Consider the following 22,802-nt stretch of genomic DNA (forward strand, 5'->3'; position numbering starts at 1 on the left):
GATTCTGTGTGTCTGCTTGAAGGCAAAGGCATTCTGGCCTCAAGTAGAGTTACTCCCAAGACTGGGAGCTCCATCCCTTTATCTGCAGGCCCAGAGGGATAAGAACAGCAGCTTGAAGTTCTCAGGACCATGGAGAACCAACTTTAACTCAAATTTTAGGCAACTACACAGTATTAAATTAGAGAAGCATTCCTGTAAATTTAAAAGCAGCCATAGTCCTCTCCAGACAGAAGGCAATCCTCTGGGGAGGCAATATGTCCCTTCACGTCCTTACTTGATAATTAAGCAGTCTGCCTCCAAAGGAGGCTCTGCAAACCTCCTTCCTTACTTAATTATGCAATACTGCAGAAAGTTAAGAGAGTGGAAACTGGACACAGCTAGTCTGCTCAGCATCACATTATGCAATGCATTGTGGTACAAGGTCTCCCATGCTAGCAACATCCAAGTTAGAGCCCCAGGAATACACAGTCTCAGCATTGTAGAAACCTTTATATTGTATTTCAAGGTGTCATGCAGCAGTTACAGAATGCATCACAAGCAGCAAGCCATAAAGCATGGTACAATGCCAGAAGATTCTCATGAAAACAAAACAAAAAAATAGTCAGTTTGTGGCTCCAAGGCATTTTAACAGACCCACAGCAAACCTGGAAGGAGACAAAGCCCTTGCTCTGCAGCTTTCAAGTCAGCTGAAGGCACTCCAGGCCTTTCTTAGCTGCCATATGGGAGACGGGCTGATTCATTCCTCACTTTCCAGTACATACTGTGCATCTGGGTGGGATGGGGAGGAAAATCAAAAGAATGCAAACCCCACAGGTTGAGACAAGAACAGTCCAATAACTAAAATATAACATATAACTACTACTACTACTAATAATAATAATGGTAAGGGAAATAACAAGGGGACAGAATATGAAACTGAAAGGGGGAAAAGGAAAACAATAAACACAAGTGGGGCACAATGCAATTGCTCATCACCTCCCAATTGATACCCAGCCCGACCTGAGCAGTGATCTTGGCCTTCTGGACTCCCCCCAGTTTATATCCTGGGCATGACGTGCTGTGGTGTGGAATATCCCTTTGGCTAGTTTGGGTCAGATGTCCTGTTTCTGCTTCCTCCTGGCTTCCCATGGCCCTCCTCACTGGCAGAGCATGAGACTGAAAAATCCTTGATCAGGGTAAGTGCTACTGAGCAGAAACTAAAACATCAATGTGTCATCAGCATTGTTCTCAGACTAAAGATAAAACACAGCACTGCACCAGCTACTAGGAAGTAGAAAAATAACTGCTAGAGCTGAAACCAGGACACCTGGGAATTATGTTTGAACCAAAGATTTCACAAAGGGCATGGATTATTCTATGTATTTGGTCTTGCCAAAGTATTCGAGGCATATCACTACCTACATAGGTTAAAAAAAGAGCTGTCACTGTATTAGTAACCCTTATTTATTTTCATGTTTCTTTTAACAGAATTTTTTCACGGAATTTGAAAACGCATTCGTATGATTTGTCACGACAGCGAGTGCAGCTCACGATGGAGGGGATGGCGTACTTGAGAGCCCCCCTCACACTCCTACCTCCCATCGTGTGACACCTTTACAGCATCCAAAGCTGCTGCTTGGGTGGAAAACCAGAACTGGGAGCGCAGTTGCTGGCGCTGCTTTTCCGGACACCCGTACTTATACTACGGCACGCCATCCAAAAGGTTTTTGCGGTGCTCCAGCCCATTTTTGATCCCCAGTGGCAGTACAGATCGGGTTAAGGCACTGTCAGCTTAACCGGGAGCCTTCCAGTCCCTGGGTAGCCCGCGCAGGGGCGGAAGAAGAACACTGACACCTCGCGGTTATACTCCTTCATTACCTCAAAGCAGAAGGAGCCCCCGGCACCACCAAGCGCAAGCCCGTTAGCAGTTAAAGCGATTGTTTTCCGCTGAGCACCCCGGTGCCTCTCGAGCAGTCATGTCCTCCTGGAGCCTTCCTCACCTTTAGCTCTCCCCTGGCAGGAAAACCTGCCTGAAGAACAACAGTACCTACCGCCGCCCACCAACGCCACACAGGCCTCGCGCATGCGCGGAGCCCTGCCCCCGCTCCGCCCGCCCGTTGCCGTGGAGACGGGTGCCGCGGTGTGAGCCGCTATTGCGGGTGTGAGTGGCCGAGCGCCTTGAATTCCCCGGCAGACCCCCGCCATGCCGCGCCCCCGAGATCCGGAGGTGGCGGCTGTCCCCACCGTCCTCTACAGCTACAGCAGCCTCCCGCGTACCCTGCCCGCCCGCCCCAAGTACCGACCGCCGCTGGACGCCGCCGAGCCGTGAGTGTCCGGCGGGTCGAGCCGTGCAGCCCCTCGGCCTCCGCGCCCCGAACGGGTTCTGCTGCACCCTCCTGCCCTCCGCGCCCTCACCCCAGTGCCCTCGCCGCCCTTCCCGGGGGAACGGAGTCCCCGCCGTCCTGCCTGCAGGCCCTTCTTCCCGTAACTTTGGAGGGGACTTGCACGGGTCTGGCCTTTCAGAGTCCCTCCGGCACCTTGTCTGAGGTATTAGCGTACCGGTTGCAGCTCTGTAAGCGCGACTGTCTGCACTTTCTGTTGTAGAGGAAAGGAGCCTGTTCGTTACACCAACCTCATGTACGACCCGAGAGTGGTGCGTGGCAACACTTACGCCCTTGAAGTCATACCTGTGGTAGGTTTTTTTTACAGGTCATGGTACAGCTTTGTTGAAAAGTAATAGGTAGGGCAGGAGAGCTCTTCCTCATTAGTAATTTTAACTACTGAGGTTGTGATTTTACTTTAAATACCTCACACAGCCACATGCTCTCCAGTTAAACTAGCATGTGACTGCGTTCAGCTTTTCTTAAAGCACTTAGTTTCACATGAACTTCGGTAGTTCTGATTTTTTTTCCACATTAAGTACCTGATTACTTCCTCCCCCTTGCCCCCGCATTTCTTTAGTGTGATGATCCTGGGCACAGGTCATTGCTGTATAATCTGTTACCATATGAGAATAGAAGCTTTTGGGAAGTTAAGTCTTGGGGTAGTCTTTGACATATTCTACTATAGAAGCAAACGGTCCAACTGTGTGCAAAAGCTGCTTGTGTGGAAGTGAAAGTATTTTATTTCTCTTGATTCTGTAGCAAATGTTTTAGGGATGTTTTATTTTCAGAGAATATTTCTACATAGATAATTTGATCATATAAGAATTGCAGTCTGCATTTTTAAAAGCTGCTTTGTGGAAATAACTGTTTTTCAGTAGCTGTTTCTTAGAGTGAATTTCACCTATGTTCTGTTAAGAAGTTTGAAACTGATGTTCATTTCAATTCATAAATGGACTAGAGAATTCAAAAGTTAGTATGGGTTTCTTTTACTTTATCAGCAATAAAGAACCTATAATTTTTGTCTAGGAAACAGAACTGTTGATAATAAGATAACTGGACTGACATCCATTTGACCTTCTGAAAGCTTTACCTAGAAACTCTCACTTGTCAGCAAGAACATGATATTTTAATATACTTTATCTCACAAAGCAAAGTTCTGTGTGTAATATCCACTTCCAAATAACACCTAATTGCTCTTAGTGTGAGATGCTATCGGCATGTGCTTAGGCAGCTAGCATAACTTATTAGTTTCATGCCCTACAGTCTTTAAGGTAACTGAAAATTCAGGGTCAAGACCCAAAAAAGTCAATCTGAAATGCTAGATTTGTAGCGTTAAAATCAAACAACCACTTTAATTTTTGTATAGAGAGAAATTAGTATCATTTTAGAGTACAAAGTGTATTCTGTTTTGCGAGGTTTTTTATCTTCTTCATCCCTGCTCAGATTACCCCACCCACTCCCTTTGAGATTCAGCGGCAGAAGGAAGCATGGAAAAGAGCACTGGCTAGAAAGCGTGCAAAAGAGCAAATGCGACCAAAAACACCTGAGCCAGTGGAAGGCAGAGAGCACATTCAGGTGCAAACAGGTAAAAGCCTGACTTTATTTCTTTTTTCTAATTAATCTGAAACCAAAAACTTGCTGTTCTATATTCACTTACTAAACTCACGATACGGTTGGTAGAATCACAAAGGGTTAAGGTTACAATTGTAGAATAATAGAATTGGAGTTTCTCTAATAATTTCTATTATAGCCCCTTATAACACCCTTATTTGACTGATCTATGTTTTCGTAGAATCATCAGTGATGCCAGTGTGATCATGGCCCTACAGGTGTATGAACGCCTCTAACTCTTCTTGCATTGGCATAGAGACATTTCAGTTGGGCCCCTGATGAAGGTGGCTTATTAGCTGGAACGGCTGGAAGTACTTTGTGCTGCTCTTCAGGTGCTCCCTTACTGACCTGTGATCCCTCTCTAAGCTCTGGGTATCTCCTACTGTCAAGAGTTTAAGTTGAGGTGTCTTTTTGTCTTTTTTTTTTAAAAAAAAACTTCATAGAAGTCGTTTTATTGCACTCTTTGGATATAAGTCACACTATAGAGTCATCAAAAATAGTTGAGAGTTAAAGTAAAAGGAATCCAACTTTCAGCATTCATTGTACTTTTGTTTCTAGAACTGTATTTGGAAGAGATTAGTGACCGGATAATAGAGGTTGATGTAGAGTGTCAAACAGATGCATTTTTGGACAGACCACCCAGTCCATTCTTCATACCAGCCAAAACAGGAAAAGATGTGGCCACGCAATTAGCAGGAGAGGTATGGAGCAAAGTCAGGTCTGTAAGTGCCGTCAAAACACATCTTCCATACAAAACACACTTCTGCTGCAAAATTAGGGCAGAAACAGAAAGGAAATTATCCTCACAGATCATGCCAAAACCCAACAAACCTCTGCAAAGTCTGCTATGAGGTTAAGTGCAAAATTAAGGAAGATGTTTCTCCATGTGCACTGGTTCTGCTGCTTTCAGATAAGAGCTAGAGTTGAGAAATGCTCCCCCCTATAGATTGTGTTCAGCCTGAGAAGGGCTTAACACAGGAAACAGGTCCAGGTAAGTGCTCTGTTTCTCCCTGGCAGCCCCACAGTGGCTGTGGTAGGGTGTGTGGTGTCTCACTCCAGCCCACTTAGCACCCATCTGCATTCATGCTTCTTGTCTTAGCTGACACTGCCCCCACCCCACCCCCCCGCATTAATCAGCCCTGCCTTCAGCACAGGGGCTTTGTTCATCCTTCTTTTCTCCTTGCCAAGGTATTAAGAGTGACTGTGATCAAGGGACATTTATCTCTGTTTCCCTGACTCCCATCCTCAGTTGTTTGACTTTGACATTGAAGTCAAGCCGATCCTGGAAGTGCTGATTGGGAAAACCGTTGAGCAAGCTTTGCTGGAAGTCATGGAGGAGGAAGAGCTGGCCCAGCTGTGGGCACATCAGCGTGCCTATGCAGAGCTGCGCAATGCAGAGCTTGCTGAAGTACAGCGCCTGGAAGAGCAGGACAGGCGATACAGAGAGGAGAAGGTAGGACTGCCTAAGAGCAGAACAGGCCTGCCTGAATGCTTGGCAGAAGAGAGAAAACCACTTCCAGTACTGAAAGACAAGCTGTGAAGTAAGCTGGTTGTGCACCAAAGGGTACTGTCAAGTTTGATATTCCTCAAAGCATTCTGGTGCCATACAGCTGCACTCTGCCATTTGCTGTCATGCACCATCACCATGCTATTGTGTTTGTTTGGAGCAGCCATGCTCCAGTGACTCAGGCCCCTGACTGAGAGGCCAAACCCAACAGTATTTTTCTCTGTATCTGGTGCAGCTGTTACTCACGTCTTATAACTATAATAACTGCTAAATGTCAGAGTGCTTGAAAGTAAGAGAGACGCCCTCTAGTCCTTCACACCCAACACATGCACTACGAAATGTGCACACATACCTTTCAAGACCTCCAAGTATTAAGCTGTATTAGTATTATCCAGTAAATAGGAATACAGGAATAATAATAAATAATAGGAAACACAAAAGGCAAGTCTTCCTTACTATTCATTAGCCTTGTATAATTGCTTTTTTTAATGTTTTCCTGGACCAATTTGAGTTTAATCTTGTATCAAATAGGATATAATATGGGAAGATGAAAAGTTAAGGAAATCCTGGCCCAATTTCATCTCCTTTCAAGGCCAATGATCAGTTTGATCTCCAATAGTAAAGCAAAGAGTGATTAGTTTAATGGATACCACGATATCGGAAAATATGCTGCAAGGCCCTTATTTTACAAACTTCTCAAAATCAGAAAAGATATACCAAAGAAACATGTTTCCTTCTAGTCCCTGTGGATTATAGTACTCCAGAAATTGAGTATAAGTTTGCTTTCAAGCACTCTTTCATACGAGGTTTTGTGAAAGTTAGAGGCCTCAAATACCAGGTAGAGACCATAAGTATCTGTACTTTTGATTATCTTTGCTATTTATGACTCTCACACAGTGATCATTCTTCAAAGTCTGGATCAAAGGAGTAACAGCTAAAGGCCTGAAAATTTTACACACAATATTGCCTTGACAGGAACGTCGCAGACGCCAGCACATGGAAATGCTGAAGAAACAGAAAGAGACTGTAGAGAAAATTGCAGCTCAGGCATTCGCTAAGCATTACTTGGCTGATCTTATTCCCTCGGTCTTCAACAATCTTCATGAGGGTGGATTTTTTTATGACCCTATAGAAAGGGGTTTGTATTTTATTATTTATTTTTTTTCACATGTGAACTAGGTAACGTAAGGGTCAAAACCACCATGAAACATAGCTTATTGTCCTATATTTAGAATAATGTCATAAGACTTTATTTACATTTGTGGTTGAATGGATAGTTTCCAAATTCATATTTTTTAACACAAACATTACTGGTCTTCCGTACAATAGCCAAGAATAAGCAGGAGCTGACAATGTGATAATGAGAAGGACTGCTCTTGAACTGGAGAGAAATAATGGGTGGTTAGGATTCGTAGAGCAGAGAGATCCAAACTGAAGTAAATGTGTTTTGATAGGACAGGCAAAGCAAGGCATATGTCACTGAATCTTTTTAATGACTATCAGGGCAAGGGAGAAGTTAGTTAGAATTAGGCCCTGAAAATAATTTTGGAATTGTAAATCAGTGACTCCCAAGCTTTTAGAACCAGCAACATTTCTTGTGGGTTACCTTGCTGCACTTCACTTCCACAGGCCCTGCAGAGACCACAGCTTGGGAATGGTTACACTCTCTCCAGAATGAGTCATGGGGTAAACACAGAAACCAAGTGTATTTTGCAAACAGGGCAGGCTTTGGGACGATGGTGTACAAAAAGCATGATTTGAGAAATACATGGGTAAAGAGCTCTTTAAGTCAGAGGGAACAAATGCTTTCAGCAGATCAGAAGCCAGACGTCTTTGGAGAGCAAGGCAGGAAATGTTATTCTCCTGGCTTGTTCAGGATAGTTATTTTCATCTCACTAGAGCATTACTGTGTATCTCATCTGTGCTTGCCCTTCAAGGGTGCCAGACCTCTTTAAAAATCACTATAGCTCAGAGGACTCTGCTCTGGGTCCATAACAATGTGTAAGAGAGGCAGGAGATAAGAAACCAAACAACACCTGAGAGATTTCTTCTAGCTCCTGCAAAGCAAGTGTCTTTTGGCAAGGATGTTAATCCCTTGGTCGTAGCAAATGAAAAACAGTCCCAAGATCATGTTGCTCATCTTTGATTACGAGACATTTTTCTTTCTTTCTTCCTGCTAAATTCTTGCAGATATTGAGACAGAATTCCTTCCATGGCTGATGACAGAAGTAGAAGAAGAACTAGAGGGGAAGGTTCTGGCAAGGATAATGCTTGACTGTAAGTTACCAAATACTGGAATGCAATCTGGGCTACTTAATGTTCTTGATTGTTCTGACTCAGGAAAAAACAAATATTATGTTTACAAGGCCATGGTGGGTTAACATAGGAGGTGTCATTTTAGCAAGTACCAGTGGCTTTTTATGGTGTGGTTGGTTATGGGGTTTTCACTATATTGAAACATTTTTAATGTTGGAAGCCTACTACTGTATACATCTAAGTAATTGATTCTCAGATTAAATAATAGAAGTGTCAGTCATTCTGAATTGTCCTCTCTACTGTCTTTACACTGTTTGAGGTGTGTTGATACTGAGAGATGCAGTACATTTGGAGGGAGCAGAATGGTTAAAGAACACCAGTTCTTCGCCATAAAATTGTTATTTCTCACGTGTTACTGCTATGCTGTTCTTTGTAGCGTACCAGATTGTGCCAGTGAGAACAGAAAAGCCCATCTTGTCTACAGCCATGTGTATACCATGAAAGTCTCTTAACTTGTTTGTGTAAGCTCCCTGGGCTATGGAGTAATACGTTCATCCTGTGTGAAAGGAGAAGGATAATTGTAGGCTATGGTTGACAGAAGTCAGGTGACCAGCACTTTTCATCAAAACAAGGGCTTACTTCCTCGACAGTCAATAATTATGTCCTTGCTTTTGACATAGATTAAAATATCATCCGTCTTTTGGACTTGCTCAAGCTTAGTATTCAGGTTCTTTTATTAGTCAATCTTCAGAGGCTGCAGTTGAAACACCTGAACAATCTAAACTTTGTCTTACGCATCATTATGGTGAATATGTGTCCACTATGGTGGTCCTAAATCATACCACTTTTTAAACTTGAATTGAATCATCATTCCTATAGTTTTCCTCAAGCTGTGATTTTGGGATTTGTTTCCTTTGGATCTATTTTCTGTTGTTAGGGTATAATTTGGATTAGTACAGCTGGTCTGTTAACTGTTTTATCCTATGATGTAAATGCTGGTATGTACGCTTAAGGATCACTTCTTCACATAGGTCTTCAGTGGAAAGGGAATTTTTTCTTGTTTTAAGTAAGAAGTATTGTATGTAATTACCAAATAAACATCTCAAGAAGAATGTTGCTGCAGGATGCACTAATGATGAGAACATCTATCATATTCCCGTTAAATCTTTCTCTTTAATTTTTAACCAGATATGGTCCTCCACCAATTCTAAGATACAAAGCACCTGGAGGAGGCTAATAAGTAATATCAGTCGTCCCTGTTTTGCTATTTACCCTCTGTATTTCCTGGCTTATAGCCAGTCACCCATTGTTGAGTAAACATCATCTCTGCAAAAGGAATCATAAATTGCATTCTTCAAGTTTCATAGGGGCAGACACAGCCTCAGCTGAGAGAGTTCATGGCTTCTTTGCCCTCTTATGCAGAAGCATAGGAAAAGTCTCTAAGGATCCATTTTTAACCCAATTGAATGAAGAAGCTACTTTGCTACTTAAAGGATTTATTTTGTCACTGTCCAGTAAAAGAGCTATGGACTACAAAGGAAGCACCCTCAGTGGAAGGCAGCTATGTTGTTTGTCATCTTAGAGGTCACCATTCCTTCTTTTACTTGCTATAGTCAACCCATGATTCAACAATGAAGCTCTTTTAGTATTTGTCCTATTTTCTGTGTTAAACCTCTCTTCTTTCACTGTTGGCCTCTATATTTTTATAGTCAAAATTATAGATATCAAAGTAAACGTTGATTGTTTTGTTGTTGTACCCATTGAGAGAGGTATGATGTTTAGAGAAATTTACAAAGCCTTGGCAGCAAAACCAGTAAAGAATAGGTGTTTTACAGCTGCTTCTCAGAAAGAGAAAATCTTTCGATGACTCCCATAGTTCCAGTGTTTCCCACTGCCAAAAACATGATGCTGTGTACAACCTGACCAGTCCTTGTTCCTGGCGGTCTGACATGCTTTGGAAGAGAGGAACAACTATAAGGAAATAAACAAAACAATCCATGTGAACCCTTTTAAATCACCACTCTCAGTGTAAACCACTCATTTGGCTGCAACTAGGCTACAGTAGCAGGGATGGTTGTTCTAATTCAAGTGTTCTTTCATTTTTAATGTTATTTCATTTTTTTCCATTTAAGAAGTTATAGGTCAGTAATATATAAAATAATCTCAAATTATATTTTTTTCCCCTCCGTGTTTGTTGGTATCTTTTTCTGTTTCAGCCTTGGTTCGTACAGTTGTTGAAAACCGCTTAGAAGCATTTAGCTGTAAACTTCCATCTGATCAGCCCCAGTCACCAGGGGAGCCCCAGTCGCCAGGAGAGCCCCAGTCGCCAGGAGAGCCCCAGTCGCCAGGAGAGCCCCAGTCACCAGAAGAGCCCCAGTCGCCAGGAGAGCCCCAGTCACCAGAAGAGCCCCAGTCGCCAGAAGAGCCCAAGCCAACATATGCAGAACCCCAGATATCTAGTGAGATAGATGCTACTGAACAACCAGTCACAGAGAAAGAGGAGACTGACCAACCTGTTACTGTGCAACAGTCTTCACAACATATGTCTTTCCAGTTAGAATTGGAATAAGTAAGCACAGAGGATTTGGAAACTAAGTAACAAGCAGGCAAGTCATCAAGTAAAAGCAGATTAATATCTTAAAAGAAATGAATTCTTATTGATTTACAAGTATTGTGCCCTAGCCATGCTCAAGGATGAATCTAAGCAACAGTAGAGGATTAAAGTAAGTTTTCCATAGGCTGAAATTGCTGATTTCAGACTGTGAGAATCAACAGAGAGATTACTAGGCAATAAATGTCAGTGACATTCTATCCCCTTCTACACAATCCAATCCATAAAAAAACTGGGACATTTACAGTTGAAAAGTAATGCTGTCCCACACCCTGTGCCAGAAGGTCATGAGAAGGACATAGAAAGCATCCTAGTTACCTCTGCAAAAGTAGCTACTACAGCACTTAAATTTCTTTTCACTCCTGTTAATATCTCTTTTCCTGACAAACTTGGATGGGAATCTCAGCAGGCAATAGAGCAAAAGCTGCTGTTCCTGAAGCTCTTTAGGTTCAGAGTTGTCTACCACTGGGAATTTCTGCCAGTGCAAAATCCTCCTCAGTTTCCTGACTCCCAGAGCATTTGTGAGGGGCTGGAGCCACACACGCAGTTTTCTTTGTAATCATTCTTTCCTGCTGGTTCACTGCAATGATATCATACATGACTGGCAAAATGCAACTGTACTGCCATGTGTATCTGTCTGTTCATAAGCCAACTCCTCAAGTGGGGTATTTCCTCTCATAAAAGTACGTCTATGCTCCATTGCAACAACACTGTTTCCTTGGTAGCTGTGGCTGTGGTAAAAGTCCTGCCTTGTCTAGACTGCTTTGTGCTACCTCCTCTCTGCAGGTTAGAGATGTGTGCTAACCCAGCAGGCCACATCCCAGCCTGAGAGTGGAATGTCAGGCATGACACCTGAAGAGGATGTGGACCTGCTCCACATCTCATACTCTCAAAAGGGATGCATAGATTTTTTTACTGGATCACTTATACATGTGGTTTCAAAGGCAGACCCTGCTTTCCCTCCATCCTGGACTAGGACATCCGCTCATAACAAAGGCAGCTATTGCTTATGTGAAAAGGTTCCATTGGAAGGTGTCAGGTATTGACCTCTCTCTGTAGGCAGCTGAAAAACAGAAGTAATGAAATAAGCACCAACAAATACTCAGGGGTTTGATGTGATATGAATATGTTAAAGCTAAATGTCTGGAGTTGCATAGTACAGGTTGTAGACTGACACACCCAAGGATGCTTTTCAAAACTGGAATATTCCTGTGTAAACTCTTCCTCTGTTTGCTAAGTGGATAGTATTTCAACAGGGCTTTTTTCCATTTATGATTGATTCCTCAAAGCATCCAGCAAAATGTGTTATGTGTATGGCATTAAGGTAGCTGGTGCTCACTACATCTACCTATAAGTTTCTAAGAAGAATTTACTTTTATGCACATGACTAGAATTGAAGGCTTGAAATGAAACTGGTTTAGGTGTTGCAGTCAGTGGGAAGTTTACCTCAGTTTAAGTGGGACACAGATATTGCATTGCTTTTTTTTCCCATGATGATGGAGACTCCTGTCATGACTTCATATAAATCAGGTAATTGACGTCAGGCTAATTTTATCTAAAGGAATAAAAAACCTTTGTGGCATGATTATGACAGTTGTAAATGTTACAGCTAATTTTTGGAACACTGTATGTCAGGTTTAAGGATTCCTCATTACTGAATGATTGTTTTGTCATGTATTAACAGGAGATTAACCTAGAGGACTGCTGTGGATCATTCCTGAAAAGATACAAACAAATGCCAACTTGAATATTTGGGTTTGGAATGTTCCAAGAGGAACCTGGAATATTTTAATTTTTGTCACTCCTGCTTTGTGCTTGATTGCTGGAAAATTTACTTTAAGTGTTGATTATTTTATTTAAACAAGTTGTGACACTAACATGTATTCGTAAATTATCATAAAAATAATTAATTGTATGCCCTGCATTTTTACTTCAATAGAATGAATAGATACAACTCGAGCATTGGGTATTGTGGTAGAGCTGCTGTAACAAGTTTTGGTTTTATGGGGCCATATAGCTGTGAAGCTGCACAAACAGTTTTCTATCAATGGACCTGTACTTGAAGTCAGCCCCCAGTGAGGGCAGGTTAGCAGGGAAGGGGATCCCTTGTATCCTGCCAGTCACTGGAGAAGTGGAAAACCTTGAGCAACAGTAAGGAGGGGAAGAGAGATTTGGGGTAATGGTGTAGCTGTTGGCTGTTTGGAGTGATGCCAGTGGACATGGAGGCTGCGCGGCACAGGCCTCGCTGCTGGCAGGGTGGCTGGGGGACCCACTCCAGTGAGCTCTAGTGTGAGCACCACATCTGTCACACCACTCCCTCACAGCGACCCTTCCCGACGCCTTTCCCTCCAAATACCCGTTCTCTGGTCAGTGTCCCCGGTAGCAGGTGAGGTGGACAGCTCTGCACCCACGGTGGCCTGGCGGCTCCTGCCGGTGCGTGCAGCAGGGAGGGAGGAGGCTACCGAGGGAGACGGCACTGCAGGCGCTAGAGGGCAGGACAGCCCACTGCAGAAACGTAGAAAGACGCTGAAGCCACCTATTGCACATGCACCCCCTGCACTAGTGACACTCGGCTGGACTGCCCTCCTCTGCTAAGCCACAAAGCCTTTTGCACACACTAGTAGTACTTTTAACGTGAGGAGCCAACACTTACGGTCACCCAACACTGTCCACAGTAAGATCTAGAATCACATGATTCTAGAATCACCTTAAAGGTCATGTAGTTCCAACCCCCCTGCCATGGGCAGGGGCAACTTCCTTGCTCAAAGCTCCATTCTACCTGGCCTTGAACACTTCCAGGGATGGGACATAACACAACCTCTCTCAGCATTGTGAGTTTCAGTGCTTTCTAACTGCAGTTGCTGAGTTTTTTCACTCCATGTCTCAGCCCTGGGCCGAACCACTTCAAAAAGTTCAGCAGAGGTGTTTCAGCCCGTCCTTTGAATGAGATTGGAGGAAAATGCATTTCCCTGCCTATATTCAACCATCTCTGCAGATAATAATCAACTTGTAACACAGCTGTGTGCTGGACCTAGCATGTAAACTTCTGCGTGCTTTCTCCCAGACCCATCAGAAAGCAGACACAAAGTTCATTTTGTCATTGAACTGTGTCCAAAGGACCACCTGTAGCATGGAGGACTGGAGCCTGTACCTATTCTAGTCAGGCCCAGGCTGGGTACCTGTCAGCGAAGGCCTCAAACTGCAGCATGTGTGCACAGTGAGGCTTCTTATCTTTGTGCGCTTTATTCAAAGCAGCTGGTTATAAGATGACTGTATCCATATGTTTCCATCTATTGATTTCTCTGCAAAAAGCCAGAGCATTACTCCAACAACCAGCTCAGCGGCTTAGCTCCATATTTACTTCAATATCCACTTGAGAAATGGAAAAGACACTGGGACTTACTGCCTGGTCTGATTTAGCTTGGGAATCCTTTTGATATTGGTGCACCAACCTAAACTCTCTGCATTTCTCCATTGCACAGTTAGAGTGGGAGCATTCTGGTGAGTGTAAAATTCATGGCTGGTTTGCTGCTGTCAGAAATCATGGGTTTTGAAGAGCTATGGAGAGAATGAATAAAAAGAATACACCTATGAAAGTGCTTGCTTGTATGCACATGTTAAAAATCAACCTCACGTTACCCATCTTTAATGGCTAAGGCCTTGGGAGCCCACAGAAGCTGTATTTAACAGCAGCAGTGTACAGCAACAGTCTCATGGTGTTCATGAAGGCATGGAGATTCCTTTCCTGCCTTCCTGCAGGAGGCATCTTTAGAGCAGTGTGATGGTGTCTATCCTAGCAAAATACTGGAACTATTTCTATGTGGTTTCTCACTGCCACCGTGTCCTTACTGGTACAAACCAGAAGCTGGATGTGATGTAGGGTGCATTTCAGCAGCATAGCACTGTAGTTATAAACTGCCTTTGGTAGCCCCAATCCTCCTCAGCCCCACCACGGATGTTTGGTGCTCTCAAATTGCCCAAGCCTTAGCTCATAACATACAATAATGTTAGCACGTGTATACTGCCACTGGCAGTTTAGGTTAATAAATTTGACAGTGAACTATAGCAGCTGCAGCAGTGGCATATACCATGCTGCTGACTGCTGTGGGGTTCATGATTTCTGGCAAAAAGTCTGGCGGAGAGATGGCTGGTGCAGTAGGGCTTGAAACTGCCCCAGAAAGGTTACTCTTACCTACCAGAATCCTAGCTGGGTCTGGTGGCCACTGCTGAGACAACATGTACTGTTAAAAGAGACCTAAGAGTGGAATTTGACTTAATGGACAATTTAAATTATACCTACTTTAAACAGAGGTTTGGTGGTTTTTTTTAAGATGATCATGTTGAAAAGTACTCACAGGCATGTTGCATAGTACATCTAGATTATTTCATGGGCAAATACTAGCAGGCCAACCATCACTATTTCAATTAATGGTAATTAATCAATCAAACACATTTGTTTCAGAGTTGACATAACACTCAACTTATGGACAGTTCCCAAAGCCACACCACACTCTGATCACTGGAAGGTCTAAGTAGGGTGGTAATCTGGTCCAGCCTTCTCTAAAAGCAGAGCCCTAGATTAGGCGGATCTTTGACTGGCTGGGGTGTAGTGCTGCTGAAAGAGGAGCAGGGGGCTGGTGTCCTGCCAGCTGAGCAGACACATCCCTTGCAGCTGTGAAGGCAAATTGTGCCCCAGGCTGTGTTACAGCAGCAGAACCAACAGATCACAGGAGGCCATAATACCACTCAGCCACTTGCTGGTCCACCTGGAGGACTAAGCCCAGCTGTAGTCTTTCTCAGTTCAGAAGAGGCACTGGAAAACTGGAGAGGTCCCATGGAGGTCCACAGAGGTGGTTAACAGAGGAGAAAATGCCACAGGGAGCAAGACTGGATGAGCTGGGTGTGTTCAGTCTGGGAAGGGGAGGCTCAGCTGGATCTCACCGTGGTTTTCCAGCACTGAACTGGTGGTTATGGGGAAGCATCTCCACAAGGATGACCTGCGGCAGGACAAGAGCCACATGTTCACACACCAGCTGGCCTGGGGTGTGCACGCTCTCCCTTCTTACACCCCTTGCTCTGTCAGAGTGCAAGTCTGCAGTAAAGACCCACAATCAGGAAGTAAAATCGGTGCGTGTAAAGGAAATGCTTAATGCCGTGAGATGCCTTCTTGGAAGTAATTAACTACCACCAGTGCAGGCGAGGGAGCTGCGCGGATCCTTCCGAGTAGGACGACAACGTACGGCCACAGCAGCGGTGGTGGTCGGAAAGCCGCAGGCCGGGGCGCTCACACTTCGCTTGTAACAAGTTTCCCCATAGAGCCGTTACAGAACAAGCCGTCGGGCTTCGGTGGCAGGGCCTCCGTGATCCTCACGGCACGGCACGGCTCGGCTCTCCGCGGCGCGGGAAGCGGACACCGCCCGGCCACCAGCCCGCCCCGCGGCCCAGCCCTCCTCCGCTCCGCCCGCTGCCGCCGCGGGGACGGGAGGAGCTGCCGCCGCCGCCGCTGAGCTCCCCGGCCCGGCGCTGGGGGAGCGGGCGGTGCCTGAGGAGCTGGGCCATGAGGTGAGCGGGGCCGCGCCGGGTGCGGCAGGTGAGTGGGGTAGGCGTGCGGGGCTAGGCCGGGTCGGGCCGGAGCTCTTCGCCGCCCCACAGCCGTGTCGGGCCGCTTCGGGCCGGCTGGCCCTTGCGGCGGGGCGTTGAGGGGCGGAGGCCGGGACCGGGCGGGCCGGGGAGGGGGGGCGCCCGCTGTCGCAGGGAAGGGAATTGCGCCACATGTGTCCGCCTTCAGGAGGACACTTGTGTTTGTTTATTTATTACTTTACACTTCTACCTAACAACTTTTCCCGAGCCCCTGCAGCTGGGGGGGCTCTCCGTTATCCGGCCGCTGAGCCTCTCACCACAGCCCGGGACGCGCTAACGCTCTCGCGCCCGCCCCAGCCCCTCTTGTCTCCGGGAGCAGAAAGGCCTCAGGAGCGGGGATGAGGAGGGAGGACATCTCGGTTTGTGCCTCTCTGCAGCCTTTCAGCGCTCACGGGCTGGGGCAGCGGCCCGCACCCTGATGCGTGTTACGTGGTGGCACTCCCGGTCGTGGCCCCCGGGGTTTCGTCCCAGTGTGTACCGCCGCTCATGGACGGGTCTCAATGCTTGCCTCAAAATCTATCCAACAGAGGCAGTCGCAGCACCCTGTAAACCAGTTGTTCATCCTTCTTCAGCAGGGTGACAGCTTGTTGCTGTCAAGTCTGGAGTTGTCGCTGACTCCTGCAGGAGACGTCTTTTTTGGTGGGGAAGAGGGATTTACCATATTGTATGATTTACTTTTTTTAGTATATAATGTTGTTAAATTTAAACTTACTGGTGTTGTGTCCCCTCACCCCCTTAAAATTCTGTGTCTCATGGCCAAATGACGGTTTGTTTTTCTAGAACGGTGAATTCAGGACAGCCAGACTCTTCTCTGAGGGTTATTCCTTTCCATGTGTGACTTGAGCATAACAAGTATGTGCTTCCTTGCAAAGGAGGGCCAATAAGGCTAACTGCTTTTGTAGAACATTTAAAGTAGTTAATGAAGAGCACAAAGTAGCAGCTGTCTTTAAAATGTGACTTTGAATGTAACCTTCCCACCTCAGCTGATATATTTAATTTATAGAGGCTTGCACAGGATGGAATCCAAGCCATGGTTTTGCATACATGATATATCTACATACATATTCGTGATGAGGGTCACCTTGATGATGAGGGTCTGCATGAAAAAATATAAATAGTATATGAATAAATATAAATACACATCCCTTTTCCAAGAAGTGGTAGGAGAGGATGTGCTTGACATTATTGCCAGAAGATTAGCAAATCCAGCTCTGACAGAACGAGGAAGGAAGAGATTCCCAATCTGAGCATTCGCATCTCTCAGTATTGCAGTTGTTAAATCAACATCAACATGTGCAGCCTGATCCTTGGTTGTCCCAGTGCTTAGCAGAAAATCTGGCTGTTTAAGTCTGAGAGATCTAATCTCATGCAGCAGCATAAAGTGTCAAGCAGTCCCGTTCTGACTTGGCAGCTTCTCCTGCAAGATGAGAGCCTCTGTGGTACTCTACTGACCCCTCACACATAGCACCTCTGTTGTGCTCTCACCATTTTCTGAGGAGAAGCAAAGATGCTGTCATTGGGAATTTCACTTCACTGGTCCTTCCTGTCCCAGTTGTTGTTTTGCAGAAGCAGCTCATGGAGCACTACTCCACCTCTGTGCAAGGAGAGCGGTCGTACATACATAACACAAAGTGGGGTTGTGTGGGGCAGGTGCCCCTGAGTGGATCACGGGTGGTTCTGCTGAACAGAAGTATGGCTACAGTGACAGCATCAGTGACAAATTGCATGATTATTGCTTCATACTATGTGTGTTTGCTGCTGTGGTGCCACTGGATGTGTAGTATGTTTTCCGCTATTAGTATACACTTACTTGCCCTGCATCGTCAGTCAAAGCAGTCAAAATCTCGTTTGCAAACCTAATGGTAGCTGCTATAGATCCTGGAGTGGTATAATTGCTTAATAGGCTGATCACCACCATGTCTTGAATTGTTGGGTGCTCTCAAGGTGACATTTAAACAGGAGCTGATCATTCTGATCTTGCAGGTGCTGCAAATCGATAATAGGATTATTTGTGTAAGAGGCAAAAGATGGGATGAGCGGGCATAAAAGCTAAAAATAAGATCAGAAAGACTGTACCAGTTTCTTTGGTCCTGCACATCAGAGTGAGAACAGTAGTAGGAGAGTTCAATACAAGAAAGCATGGAAACACAAGAAAGTAAATAATTATTTCTTAAAGGCGGAAGGGCCCATTGAAACATGTGGTTAGCCCTCCAGCTTTAACTAAGTTGAAGTCTTAGATTGGCATCTTCAGGTTGATTTGAAATTGCTTAGTGTTTAAGATGAAAATGAAAAGTTACACTATTTTGAGTGCATTGCTTGTAGGTAGACTTTGTTTTAACCTGGACACTTGTTTTGCATTCATTTTGCAGACATGTAAGCCAGCAGGTCACAAATTAATGCTCTCTAACTAAAGACAATGACTTCTATTTCCTTTCAATTCCATAATCTGCTCTGCAACAAGAATGCCCTTGTTGTGAAGCTCTGCGAGCACACACATCTTCTCTCCTTGCCTGCCCTTCTGCCAGGACTGGGTGGAAAGGAAACAGTGTAAGATAATTATCCCCCCTGACTGCTGAGACACATTTATTCTACTACATATTGCAGGGGCTAGGACCTGAACCGCTGTCCCTTTTCCCTCAAACCCCTTCTTGGTTGATGATTAAAACCACAAAACAATCAATCCCCATCCTGACCGTAAGTGAATACACAAACTGTATTTAAGATGGTCTGTGCTGGTGTTTGATGTAAGTTTAGTATGTGGATACAAGTTTTCATTTTTTGGAGCACTTAACTTTACAAACCTAAATAGCCCTCTTCAATACAAGCAATATGGCTCACAAGATGTTTGCAGACTAGAGCATATTTAAAGTACACATTGCCAACTACTTCCCTGCTGGCTCCACTGAGTTTTTATTTTAAGATGTTCCTGCTTTCAAAGATAAGCGTGAAGCAAACAAGACTGCTCCAAACACCAAGGGAAACAACAGTCACACACTTCTACTTAAGCACGTGCCACCATACAACCGGCCACTTAATTTAATTGTTATTAAACCTGGAAGAACCTGTTTGTTCTTTCCTTGCGTGTGTGGAAAGAAGTAGGAAATCTCTTTAAATGATGCCAAGGATACTGCTATTTTATGATAACTAGCAGGAAATAACAAGAGTTAGGACAGAAAGAAGGTCAGTCTGCTTGAATTCTGTATGGGAAAATCTTGAAAGTTGCTCGTAAGATTTATGAGCAGTCCAGACACTGTCCTGAGGATAGTCAAATAAGTATTTTTCTCCTAGCTTTGCTTTTTTAATGTCTTCTGAATATGGACTATTTGGAATTTGCTGTGAAAGAGTGTTTTGGGTTCCAGATGTCTCTGACATGATGATCTAAAAGTGACAATTCTTTCCAGTGGTCTTTGTCAGTATGATTTTCATATTCCCTTTTTTTCCACTGCCTTTTCTGCCTGCACCAATTGATCTTCTGTAAAATGGTGAGTTGCAGTGCTAAATAAGGATCAAGAATGCCTTTGTAAACTAATTCTGTCTTGGAGGACAGAGTAGATCTGCTTTTATTTCTCTCCTTCCTTCACCTAGGGCACTATTTTAGGAGAGGCTGTTTCACAAACAGCTTGAAATAGCAAATTTTAAGCTTTCCAAATAGCATTAACTATTCGTAATTCCAAGTTAAAATGAGGAAACAACAGAGACTGTGTTATAAGGCATTGATTCATAGTTCTAATGAGTTGGAGAGACAAATTGATCACACTGATTACCTTCCAGTATTTGCTCCCATTTTGCTTTCATGATTTTTCAGAGGACATCCCTGAACACATTGACACTGTGTATCTGCTTGCTTAAACCTCTGAAAAAACTGCAGTGGAAATGAAATGCAAAAAAAATTACAGTGGGTTGTAAAAGGGTTTAAAGTTAGCTCTGTCATGCTGGTTTGGTAACTCAGCATCCTTGTTGTCATTTTTTCCTCTGGAGCTGCTCAAGTTTAAAGTATAGATAGATTTGGCCCTTTGATTTGCTAATAAATCCTTCAAGACACTAGACAAATATAAATGGTCACTCTACTTCTTGTCTGTATCAGCAAAGAGCCTCAAAAAGTAGCTGTGCAGAAGAACTGTGTGCATTTCATCTTGTTATCCTTAACTTAGGTGCTGTCTGGTAGCTTGAGCAGACAGAAACAGGGCATGGCATTTGTTATAAGTCTTGTACCGTGGCACAGGTTACAAAGTTGGTGTAGCTGTGCTTTACTCTTCTTCAGAGCATGTAACAGAACTGCACTTGAGAAAATAATAGAGTATCACTATTTAACCTGTGCTAGCATGCATGATAGAATGCAAATGTAGCACAGTGAACAATGTTATACATTGCTCCTCCACTTGGTCTCTTGTTTCCAGGTTTCTGTTGCTATGAATGTTGTTGAGGGACTCTTGAGGATAAGCAAGCATATCTTCTGCAAGAGTGTCACGTATATCACACACACAGTATCACACAGTATGTTAGAGATTGGAAGGGACCTCAAAAGATCATCCAGTCCAATCCCCCTGCCGGAGCAGGAATACCTAGATAAGGTTACACAGGAATGTGTCCAGGTGGGTTTTGAATGTCTCCAGAGAAGGAGACTCCACAACCCCCCTGGGCAGCCTATTCCAGTGTTCTGTCACCCTCACTGAGAAGAAGTTTCTTCTCAAGTTGAAGTGGAACCTCTTGTGTTCCAGTTTGTACCCATTACCCCTTGTCCTATCATTGTTTGCCACTGAGAAGAGCCTAGCTCCATCCTCGTGACACTCCCCCTTTATATATTTATATACACTAATAAGGTCACCCCTCAGTCTCCTCTTCTCCAAACTATAGAGACCCAGCTCCCTCAGCCTTTCCTCATAAGGGAGATGCTCCACTCCCTTAATCATCTTAGTTGCCCTGCGCTGGACTCTCTCCAGCAGGTCCCTGTCCTTGAACTGAGGGGCCCAGAACTGGACACAGTATTCCAGATGTGGTCTCACCAGGGCAGAGTAGAGGGGAAGGAGGACCTCTCTCGACCTACTGACCACCCCCCTTCTAATACACCCCAGGATGCCGTTGGCCTTCTTGGCCACAAGGGCACAGTGTTGGCTCATGGTCATCCTGCCATCCACTAGGACCCCCAGGTCCCTCTCCCCTGCACTGCTCTCTAACAGGTCGTTCCCCAACCTGTACTGGAACCTGGGGTTGTTCCTGCCCAGATGCAGGACTCTACACTTTCCTTTGTTATATTTCATCAAGTTATTCCCTGCCCAACTCTCCAGCCTGTCCAGGTCCCGCTGGATGGCAGCACAGCCTTCTGGTGTGTCAGCCACTCCTCCCAGCTTAGTGTCATCAGCAAATTTGCTGACAGTACACTCAATTCCCTCATCTAAATCATTGATGAATATATTAAATAATACTGGTCCCAGTACTGACCCTTGAGGCACTCCACTAGATACAGGCCTCCAACTAGACTCTGCCCCATAGACTACAACTCTCTGGCTTCTCTCCTTCAGCCAGTTTGCAGTCCACCTCACTACCTGATCATCCAGACCACACTTCCTCAGTTTAGCTATGAGGATGCTGTGGGAGACTGTGTCCAATGCTTTGCTGAAGTCAAGGTAGACCACATCCACCGCTCTGCCATCATCCATCCGCTGTGTTATTTCCTCATAAAAGGCTATGAGGTTGGTCAAGCATGACTTCCCCTTGATAAAGCCATGTTGACTGCCCCTCATAACCCTCTTATCCTTGACATGCCTTAAGATGGCACCAAGGATAAGGTGTTCCATCACTTTCCCAGGGATGGAGGTGAGGCTGACTGGTCTATAGTTACCCGGGTCCTCCTTCTTGCCCTTTTTGAAGACTGGAGTGACATTTGCTTTCCTCCAGTCCTCAGGCACCTCTCCCGTTTCCCAAGACTTGGTAAAGATGATGGAGAGTGGTCTACCAATGACTTCCGCCAGTTCGCTCAGCACCCGCGGGTGCATCCCATCTGGACCCATGGATTTATGGATGTCCAGATTGCTCAACTGATCTCTAACCCCTTCCTCATCGACTAAGGCAAACTGCTCCGTTGACCTGACTTCATCTGAGGTCTCAGGAGTACAGGGCTCTTCAGGACTGCCTCCGGCAGAGTAGACAGAGACAAAGAAGGCATTCAGTCTGTCAGAGATAGATTCAATATCTGTCAGAGAGAACTGCAGCAGCAAGAGTCCCACATGGTTTTTTGGCCATAAACTGTCACTGCAATTTTGTTGGTTTACTTCAGCTAGAATGTTATTTCAATCACTGCAGCTGTATAATGTGATCAACAACATTGGTTTGTCCTGTTAGAGAAATAAGTAACATTAGAATCAGTACAGCTTTATTGAGATGACAATTAAAAGTGCTGCAAGGCTGAGCAATAAACAGGTGATTTATAACACATTGAAGTTCTGTTTTGCCAGTGCCCTGACAAGATTGATGCCCAAAGAAGATACCAAGTATCTATTAATTACATTGTCCTGCAGTAATAAACAGTGGAAGGACCAGTGAAGCACATGTTAGATACACAGCTAAGCTATTTCAAAGTTTGTTTATCCTCAAAGAGGTGGATGCTCCTTTGTTGTCATGTGTAATTATTTCCTGTCATAGCCACAGATGTGGTGTGCAGAGAGCCAAGGGGAGTATTAATGGAAGGGAAGCAGCAATGCTGAACAAAGATCTGGAAAGAGGCAGTAAGTGAAAGGCAAAGGAAAGATACTGAAATACCAGGAAGTATTAGCTAAAGGAAAGAAGTTACTAAAAACATAACTGAAGTTGGATTGAG

At 44.6% G+C, this 22,802-nt stretch overlaps 1 protein-coding gene across 1 annotated transcript; it reads left to right on the forward strand.

Moving 5' to 3' along the window:
• Positions 1-2,182: 2,182 nt before the first annotated feature.
• Positions 2,183-10,306, forward strand: RSPH3 (radial spoke head 3; the record flags this gene model as incomplete). The annotated part of the gene is made up of 8 exons (XM_080615885.1): positions 2,183-2,304; positions 2,584-2,671; positions 3,807-3,948; positions 4,533-4,675; positions 5,224-5,427; positions 6,457-6,619; positions 7,672-7,758; positions 9,954-10,306. The coding sequence occupies 8 exons, from the start codon at positions 2,183-2,185 to the stop codon at positions 10,304-10,306; spliced, it is 1,302 nt and encodes a 433-aa protein (XP_080472011.1).
• Between the last annotated feature and the right edge of the window lie 12,496 nt (positions 10,307-22,802).

The sequence above is a fragment of the Psittacula echo genome (assembly GCF_963264785.1).
Source record: "Psittacula echo genome assembly, chromosome: 4".
Classification (NCBI taxonomy): domain Eukaryota; kingdom Metazoa; phylum Chordata; class Aves; order Psittaciformes; family Psittacidae; genus Psittacula; species Psittacula echo.